We start from the raw sequence: 9,248 nt of genomic DNA on the forward strand, positions 1-9,248 counted from the left end.
CAGCCTAGGAAGTCTAAGGGGTCTTTTCTTTTTTGGTTTTGGCCAGTTTTTCTCCCTGTGAAATCCCAACCCATTTGCATTGTAGGACTTATTAAAAATGCAAGTTAAATGAAGTGATATCAATGCATGCCAAAATGTGCTGGTTTGGGGGTTTTGATTTCATTTTATTCTTGGAGGGGTGTGTGTGTGTGTGTGTGTGTGTGTGTGTGTGTGTGTGTGTGTTGGAACACCCAAAAGTTACCCAGAGCATTCAGAAGAGCAGAGCTTTATCTGTGTCTCAATATGGCCAGGAGACTGAAAGGGATACCAGTTTCCCATAGACAATTCTGCTGGACAGATTGCCCAAGCTCATTCCCACAAGACCACTGTGGAACCTTTTCCTTCACACACACACACACACACACACACACACACACACACACACCGCTTCCCACCCTCTGAGGTGTTGTCCAGAATCTAAACCATCAGATTTGGAGAAATGTCCTTCTTGGGGTAGCTGAGGGACCAGAAGGAAGAAGCACCTGGGGCTTTCTAGAAAGGAATGGAGGTTTGAAGGAGGAGTTCCTGAGGAGGGAAGTAGACCTGAGGACAGGAAACCAAGTTATGATCATATGATTAAGCTAAGCACTTACTAGCATGCATGAACTCCTGGATTCAACCTGTGGAACTGAGGGGGAAAAAACATAGAGAAGAGTCTCACTCCCATCTCTGTCTACCACCCCCAACTCTCCTACCTGAGCCTGTAAGTACTTTCATAGGTATTTTGTATATCCTTCCAGAATTTCTTTAATCAAACAGTAAGGAATAGTCTTGGTTTTTCTGCTCTTTGAACCTGTCCATTTCTTTTTTATTTATTTAGTGTTACTTCGGATTGAAACCTGGGGTGCTCTATCACTAAGCCCCCCCCCCTTTTTTTTAAATTTGAGACAAGGTCTCACTAAATTGCTCAGGCTGACCTTGAACTTGGGATCCTCCTGCCTCAGACTCCTGTGTCTCTAGGATTTCAGGAATGCACCACCACTACTGGCTTCCCTTTCTCATTTAAAAAATATCTTGGAGAACTTTCTCATTCTTTGCTACACCCACATAGTATTTCATTATCTGTATATACTAAGAGTTATTTTACCAGTTTCCTATTAGTGGACACATAGGTTATTTCTAATCTTTTGCTATTACAAATAATGCTACACATGGCAGTGTTTCTCCTGAGTGCAAATAAATCTTTAGGAATCATTCCCAGAAGTGGAAATGGTATGTTTACAATTTTGAGAGATATTGCCAAATTCACCCTATAGGGGTCATAGAAATTTACATTCCCACCATAAATAAATTAGAATGTCTGTTTATACACAGTCCTGAAAATAATGTTAGCAAACACTTGGATTTTTGCCCATCTGATAATGGTATTTGTGTGGTTAATTTGCTGCTTTCTTATGATGACTGAGGCTGAACATTATTTCATATGTTAGGAGGCCATCTGTTTTTCCTTTTCTGTGAACTATCTGTGAATATTGTTTGCTATTTTTCCTAATGTTGATTATATGCCTATTGATTTCTAGGAGTTCCTTATATGCAGGGATATTAGCTCTTTGCAATATGAATTGTAAATATCTCTTTCCAGTTTGTCATTTGTCTTTTGACTTTATGGAGTTTTCAACCTTGTCATTATTCCTGTTAATTAATCCTGAACATTAATCCAGATAGTCCAGTTGTTTCTATCTCCTAAATCAATCTAGAATTCCCCCACTTCTCTCTACTGCCACTTCACTAGGCCAGTCTGCCATGATCCCTTTCCTAAATGATAGGGATTAGAATCTGATAGGGATTAGATTCTACCTCTTGCCCCCATTTTCTTTCTTTTTGGTGATATGGGGGCATTCTACCACTGAGTTACACCCCTAGCCCTTATTGCTTTTAATTATTATTTTTAATTTTGACACAGGGTTTTGCTACATTGCTTTAGGGCCTTACTAAGTTGTTAAGGCTGGTTTTGAATTTGTGATCCTTCTGTCTCAGACTTCTGAGTTGCTGGGACTACAGGCATGTGCCACCATGCCCAGCTTATCCCTTTTATAACCTATTCTGCATTCTATGACCAGAGGGATGTTTTTTTTTTCCTGAGTCGTTATCTTGTGTGTGTGTATGTGTGTGTGTGTGTGTGTTGCTAGAAATCAAACCCAGGACCTCACACATGCTAATTAGGTGCTCTACTATTGAGCTACATTCTCAGCTCCTTATCATTTTTAATTGGTGCATTATAATTTTAATTTTGAGGCAGGGTCTCTCTAAGTTGTTTAGGCCTCACTAAGTTGCTGAGGTTGGCTTTGAACTTGTGATCCTCCTGCCTCAGCCTCCTAAGCTGCTGGGATTACAGATGTGTACTGCTGCATCCCATTGCCACAGGGATATTTTTAAAAAATGAAAACAGCCAGTATGCCTGTAATACCAGCAACTTGGGAGACTGAGGCAGGAGGACAGCAAGTTCAAGGCCAACCTGGGCAACTTAATATGATCCTGACTCAAAATAAAATAAAAAAGGGCTAGCTCTGTGGAAGAATGTCCCTTATTTCAATCCCTAGTCCAACAAAAAGGAAAAAAGACATGATCCTGGATCACCAGTGCACATACCCATCAACTCACACACTCAGGAGATTGAAGCAGGAGGATTACAAGGTCAAACTGGACAACATAGTGAAACCCCTTCTCAAAAAAAGGCTGGGAATGTAGTTCGGTGTGCAAGGCCCTGGATTTGATCCCCAGTATCCTCCTCCAGCCTGTTCTACACAAACAACATGCCACTTTCCTGGCTTAAAAGTCTTCAGTGACTTGTCAGTGCCTAGGATAGACTCCAGTGTCTTCAGATGGGCTCTTACATGGACTCCAGGGCTCTCATGCAGATTCTGCCTCCTGTCTACCTGTTCAGCTTCATTTTTGGCCAGTCCCCACTAGTCCTCACCAGGGTGTTCTGGCCATACTGACTTATTTTCATGCCCTTTCTCTCTACAAGCCCTCTCTTCTCTAGGACTTTGCATAAGTTATCCCTTCTTCCAGGAATTCTTTTCCACTTGTTTTAACTTCCACTCACCCTTCAGATTTCAACTCGGACATAATTTCTATTAAGAAACCTTCCCTGAGCACAAAGATATTGGGTGCCTCTACCTGTGACTTCACAGGCTTTTCCAATGCCCAGGTCTCAGGTGATAGATAAAATACCCAACATCTTGTAGAGGAGACTCTGACTCTAAGGGCAACTTGAAAGAATGGGAGCTAGGTCCAAGAGGGTTCCTGGGTGCCAACAGTTAACCCATTAGTCATTGGACCATGGAGAGTTCCTGGGAAGGACCTATCTAAATAGAAATATCTAAATTTACCTTTTTTTTTTGGCAGTATTGGGGATTGAACCCAGGGATGCTCCACCTCTGAGCTACATCCCCAGCCCTCTTTATTTTTTTTATTTTGGGACAGGGTCTTACTAAGTTGCCAAGATTAGCCTCTAACCCAGACTACTGACCCAGACTCCTGATAGCTGGAATTACAGGAGTAATATTTGATTTTTTAATATTAGTAGAGCCTGACCAGAGTTTTCAAGCTGATTATTAGAGCTGTCCATTTCTCCTTCCTCTCCCTTTTGTTCTTTTTCTCCCCTAACACATTAGAGCTGGAGATGAAACAAAGATTGTGTGACCTCTTTGGCAGATGATAAAACTGAGTTAAAAACAATGACAGTAGATCTGAATTTGAATGCTGGCTCTGTAGCTGTGTATTTAGTTCGGATACTCTCCTGACTGAAATATAGTTCCGTTACCTGCACCTTCCTCAGAGACTGCTGTGGACATTAAATGAATGCGCCTGGTGCAGTGTCTGACTCATACATAGTAGGGAATAAGTGGGAGCTGATTAGATGAGGATCAAGGTCAGTTAATTAGTAGCAGAGTCTGTCCCCCTACCCCAGATAGGATCTCATTATGTTGCCTAGGCTGGCCTGAAACTGGATTCAAATAATCCTCCTGCCTCAGTACCCCAAGTAGCTGGAACTACAGGTGTGTACTACTGTGCCTGGAAGAACTAGTGTCTTGATACTGAGTCTACCTCCTGAGCTCTTACTGACATGGACTACTACGGTGAACACAATTTCAGGGGCCCTGAGGTCCCAGAAGGAGACATAAGGGAAGTTTCCTTTCTTCTGTTCATTCCTTTATTTTCTAAGTTCCTGAGCACTGAGTAGGGGTGAAGGTAGATTAGTGACCTCTCCCATTTCCAGGCTTTGAGTTGGGATCACTTTTAGGATCTGACCTGGAAAAGTTAGGATACAGAAAAGAGTTGCCTGGTCTAACCTCCAAGGAGTTATTCATTAATTTATTCATTAATTACTGATTACAAACTTCATGTCAAGAAAAATGCTAGGCCCTGGGGATGACCGTCCACTAAAAAGAGTGTTTTTCAAACTGTAGGTTCTGACTTTTAAAACCAGGAATGCTCAAACAAGCCCTGCTTGCCACAAGGACTGTTGTGAAGACTGAAGACCAGGTGACAACGTGCACTTTCAGAGTGCTCTGCAAACTGTAATGCAATACAGGAGACAAAAGCAGGGGTTTATCCAGTTACGGAGAGTATGGGTCTTTTTATTGGTTTAATTAACTAACCAGCAAATATTTATCAGGATTCTAATGTTTATTAAGGGCTTTCATCTCCAAAGTTCTCCCTTCTTAGATGCTTTTCCGCCTATTTTTATTACAATACAGAATTTAAACCCTATGAGAATATAGTGTTGGGCTGTTTTTAGCTCCATCTCCTTACTTGTGCATAACAGGTACTCAGCAGATACTGAATGAAGAAAGGGAAAAAACTTAACTGCTGCCCTAACAGATGTCATACTTATCCTTAAGGACAATTAAATTTGAAGTGAAGCAACACACAAATATCTACAAGGCACCAAGTCAGGTCACCTGTAACAGGTGCCAAAGAAAGGGCAGGGCCTATGAGAACAGTGCTAGCTCTTATGGGGCACCGCAAAACACAACTCCTTCCTTTAAGCGAAAAAGACAGGGACACGCATAAGTAACCATCCATAGACAGTAGCTGGTACAGGGCAGCAGAGTCACGGAGGGTCTAGTCAAGAAAGGAGAGTGTGAACTGAACTAGCAAAATAGATCTTTCCGGAGCTGAAACTAAAGCTGGGTTTGGTGGAAAATAAACGCGAAACAGACAAAGGCTTGGGGAATATAATTTAGGCAGTTTGGAAAAAGTGTGTAAGTTGTCTCTTGTGGAAAGATTGCCAAGGTGAGGTGACCTTGAGTTAGGGAGCGTAGGCAGAAAGAGGTTTCGGGGAATGGTTTCATCGTCCTGCCTCTGAGCGTCCGACCGAGAGACCCTGTTTTGAGACAATACCTGTACATATCTGGTTTTCCTCCAGTCGAGGGATGGGGACGGGGTGGAGGACTAGAGCGACTGGGCGGGGCCCAGGGCCCCGCCCTCAGGGAATGGAGGCCGGGTGAAGGGGAGGGGCTTCCGGCGGCAACGGCACTTGGGCGTCGGGTGACGCCAGGCGGGCGGATCGTCACGTGACACGGAAGTGACTCCGAACAGGAAGAGGACGAAAAAAATAACCGTCCGCGACGCGGAGTCAAACCGGACCCGCAGCCACCATGAACAGCAAAGGCAAGGATGGGGAGCGGTTGGGGCCGTCGTGGGGATAGTGCGGACCGTGAGCGAGCGGGTTCGGAACCCAGGGTCAACAAACACTAGGCCTGGGATGGGCTGCGCCGCGCCCCTCGGCGGGCCGCAGTCCTGGGGGCTGCACCTGACGCTTTCGTCATTCCCTAACTACCGCGGCTAGCTCTCTCCCAGCCCTTTCGCTCTTAAACTCTGTGGCGCAGTTTGGAGCTACGGGCTACGGTGTGTGTGTGGGGGGGCCTTGTAGTGATGGACGTCCACAGGAGCAAATAGGGAGCTAGAGCAGGGATTAAGGTGGGCCAATGGAGAGCTGGCAGAGGCGGGGCGCCCCGCTCCAGAACAACAGGCAGGGCACGGAGCTTAACTAGTGAAGTGCTGGCGTTGGTGGGAGGCCGGGGCCTGCAAGGACCCTTTCCCCCTTCCCTTCGGTGGCGAAGCTAGAATTTTACCCTGGTCCTGTGATTGTGCCGATGTATTTGTCAGAACACAATTCCTTTCACTTTTTCCCGGTCTCAGGATTCACTTCCATTCACATATTCTCTTTATTTGGAAGTCGACCTTGAATAAGAATCTGCGAGGTAAATAATTAGAACCACTGTTACTTACAAAGTCTGGATTGGTTACAGCTGGACCTGTGAAGATTTCTCAAGAGCAGAAGCACACTTGATACATCAGCAGTCCAGAACCTCAGGAACAGGTCCCCAGACCTGTCCTGCATTCCGGAGGGATCTGGGGCCCATTTAGACTTTCCATTTACATCAGTATGCTAGTGGGCACAGTGCCTTTCCTGTCCAGTCAGAACCCAGCACCTTCCATTTATAAGGATACAAAGACAATGCTTATTTTCTTGGCTTCAGAAGTCAGGCCCTCTGGAGTGGTCAGTAAATCTGCTTACTCCCACTAAGTTAGCTGCACAGTATATCCTGCTTCATTTTGGTGGCTCTGTACATTTTTTCTTGTCCTCAGGTCAGTATCCAACGCAGCCAACCTACCCAGTGCAGCCTCCTGGGAATCCAGTATACCCTCAGACCTTGCATCTTCCTCAGGCTCCACCCTATACTGATGCTCCACCTGCTTACTCAGAGGTACTTCCAGTTTTATCAAACTTGAACTAGTTGAGAATACTGTTGGACCATATTTTCAGTCTTTAAGTCTGATCTTACAAACAGAAGTGTTCACATGAGTAATCTAAAAATCCAGCAATTTGTTGGAATTGAGAATGCATTATCTGATTATCTTGCGTTATTCAGCACAGGTTGGGATTAAGAAGATGAGTTTGTGGACTTTTAGCCTAACACTGACTGTAGCAAGAAATGATCCAGAATATTGAATGCCAGTGGAAAGATAACTTGTATAACTCACAAAAAGTGTAATCTGCACAAGAATTGACTTGATAAACAGATTTCAAGTAGACATGTCACAAAGTAACATTTTGCTTTCTCTCTGCCTGTTTTAGCTCTATCGTCCGAGCTTTGTGCACCCAGGGGCTGCCACAGTCCCTACCATGTCAGCTGCATTTCCTGGCGCCTCTCTGTATCTTCCCATGGCCCAGTCTGTGGCTGTCGGGCCTTTAGGTTCCACAATCCCTATGGCTTATTATCCAGTTGGTCCCATCTATCCACCTGGTTCAACAGTGCTGGTGGAAGGAGGGTATGATGCAGGTGCCAGATTTGGAGCTGGGGCTACTGCTGGCAACATTCCTGTGAGTATGACCTTATTAGAAGAAACTCAGCCCTTGTGTATTTTAACATTCTGAAATGACTTCATACTCATTTTCTTACCATCCCTGGAAAATCATTGCCAGTACTAGGGTGACTACTGCTATCCAATAAGTAGAAAGTGATCAAAGGAGCAGGAGAACTGTGGCAAGTGATGAGCATCTGGCGCATTCACTGGGGTCTGAGTTAACCAGATTCCTTTGTTTTCCTGCCTTATGAGTTCTGCTTGCTGCTTTTCTAGTTCATTTTGGTACAATGAACAAGTCTAGTAACGTTACTTATTCATTCCATAAGCATTCACTTGATATTTGCTGTCAGCATGGTATTGTATTAGGAACCTGGATGATTAAAAAAGTAGAATGCATAATCCCTAATAAGTAGCTTTTAGAAAGACAGGGATTTTAATTTTCAGTGTCTGCTGCTTAGTTCCCCAATGCATGGGATTTAGAGTCCACATGGTTCTGGCTAAGGCCATCTACTCAGGAACCATATGCTAGAGATGAAGTGGAAATTGTGTCATTAGTGAGCCTTTAGTTAATCCAGTGATCTAGTTGAAACGTAGGTGATCTAGTTGAAACGTAGCGTTTTCTAGTTGAAACGCTGGGGGTGTAGCTCATTGGTAGAATGTATGTTTAGATGTTCAAAGCATCTCAGCCCCCAAAAAACACAACTACCTAGGGATCCTGTGTGTTCTATCCCTGTTTGGGGTATATGAGTGGGAGTAATATTCTACCCTGAAAATGATTGTGGAGGCTGGTACCCATAGACTTCATCTTGGAGCTAGAACTCTTTGAATGAGTGATAGGCTCCCTTTCCTGCTTGTGTCTTAGGTTCATAGAGAAAATAGACCTGCTTTAGAACTCAAAATTGGTGGCAGTAGCTCCTTAAATACTTTTGGTTAGCATTCTGCCATCTTCCTAAGGAACTCCGCTTCAACCATGTCTCCTACCCTTTGCCCATTCTACCTGTCCTTTCTTTTCAGCCTCCGCCTCCTGGATGCCCTCCCAATGCTGCTCAGCTTGCAGTCATGCAGGGAGCCAACGTCCTTGTAACTCAGCGGAAGGGAAACTTCTTCATGGGTGGCTCAGATGGTGGCTACACCATCTGGTGAGGAACCAAGGCCGCCTCTGTGCCGGGAAAGACATCACATACCTTCAGCACTTCTCACAATGTAACTGCTTTAGTCATATTAACCTGAAGTTGCAGTTTAGACACATGTTGTTGGGGTGTCTTTCTGGTGCCCAAACTTTCAGGCACTTTTCAAATTTAATAAGGAACCATGTAATGGTAGCAGTACCTCCCTAAAGCATTTTAAGGTAGGGGAGGTATCCATTCATAAAATGAATGTGGGTGAAGCAGCCCTAAGGATCTTCCTTTAATTCCTCCGGAGTAATACTGTACCATACTGGTCTTTGCTTTTAGTAATAAAACATCAAATTAGGTTTGGAGGGAACTTTGATCTTCCTAAGAATTAAAGTTGCCAAATTATTCTGATTGGTCTTTAATCTCCTTTAAGTCTTTGATTTATATTTCTTGTTAAATGAGACGCATTAGTTGTCTGCCTCTTTCTTTCCATCCTTTGCCCCACGTGCCATCTCCAATCCTAGTCTTCCATTCCTTCCACCCATCTCCATTAAATCAGTGGTGCAGGACAGAAAGCCAGTCAGACTCGTTTCCTTCTCTCCTTGCACTTCTCCCCACTTGCCATCTTTTAACTCGTCTTTCACAAGGATCCTCTGAAACCCCCTCTGTGCCCCAAGCACATTGCTTCTGCTTTGGCATCTCCTCAGGCAAAACTAGAGGGTGCCTTTTGGACCCTCCTCATAGGTTTTCTCTGCATACACGAACCTAACCCAG

The 9,248-nt window shown here is 44.2% G+C and overlaps 1 protein-coding gene across 1 annotated transcript; it reads left to right on the plus strand.

The window, feature by feature from the left end:
- The first annotated feature begins 5,516 nt into the window (after nucleotides 1-5,516).
- Dazap2 (DAZ associated protein 2) lies at nucleotides 5,517-8,591 on the plus strand. The gene is made up of 4 exons (XM_047549312.1): nucleotides 5,517-5,658; nucleotides 6,640-6,758; nucleotides 7,130-7,375; nucleotides 8,374-8,591. Exons 1-4 carry the CDS (start codon nucleotides 5,646-5,648, stop codon nucleotides 8,500-8,502), a joined length of 507 nt encoding a protein of 168 aa, XP_047405268.1. The 5' UTR covers nucleotides 5,517-5,645; the 3' UTR covers nucleotides 8,503-8,591.
- Nucleotides 8,592-9,248: the final 657 nt, after the last annotated feature.

Source organism: Sciurus carolinensis, chromosome 4, assembly GCF_902686445.1.
Source record: "Sciurus carolinensis chromosome 4, mSciCar1.2, whole genome shotgun sequence".
Taxonomy (NCBI): domain Eukaryota; kingdom Metazoa; phylum Chordata; class Mammalia; order Rodentia; family Sciuridae; genus Sciurus; species Sciurus carolinensis.

Excerpts from the sequence above, each read along its gene's own strand:
- Dazap2 (XM_047549312.1), top strand. Across the intron at positions 6,759-7,129 it reads CTCCACCTGCTTACTCAGAG|CTCTATCGTCCGAGCTTTGT; the intron begins GTACTTCCAGTT and ends TGCCTGTTTTAG. Across the intron at positions 7,376-8,373 it reads CTACTGCTGGCAACATTCCT|CCTCCGCCTCCTGGATGCCC; the intron begins GTGAGTATGACC and ends CTTTCTTTTCAG.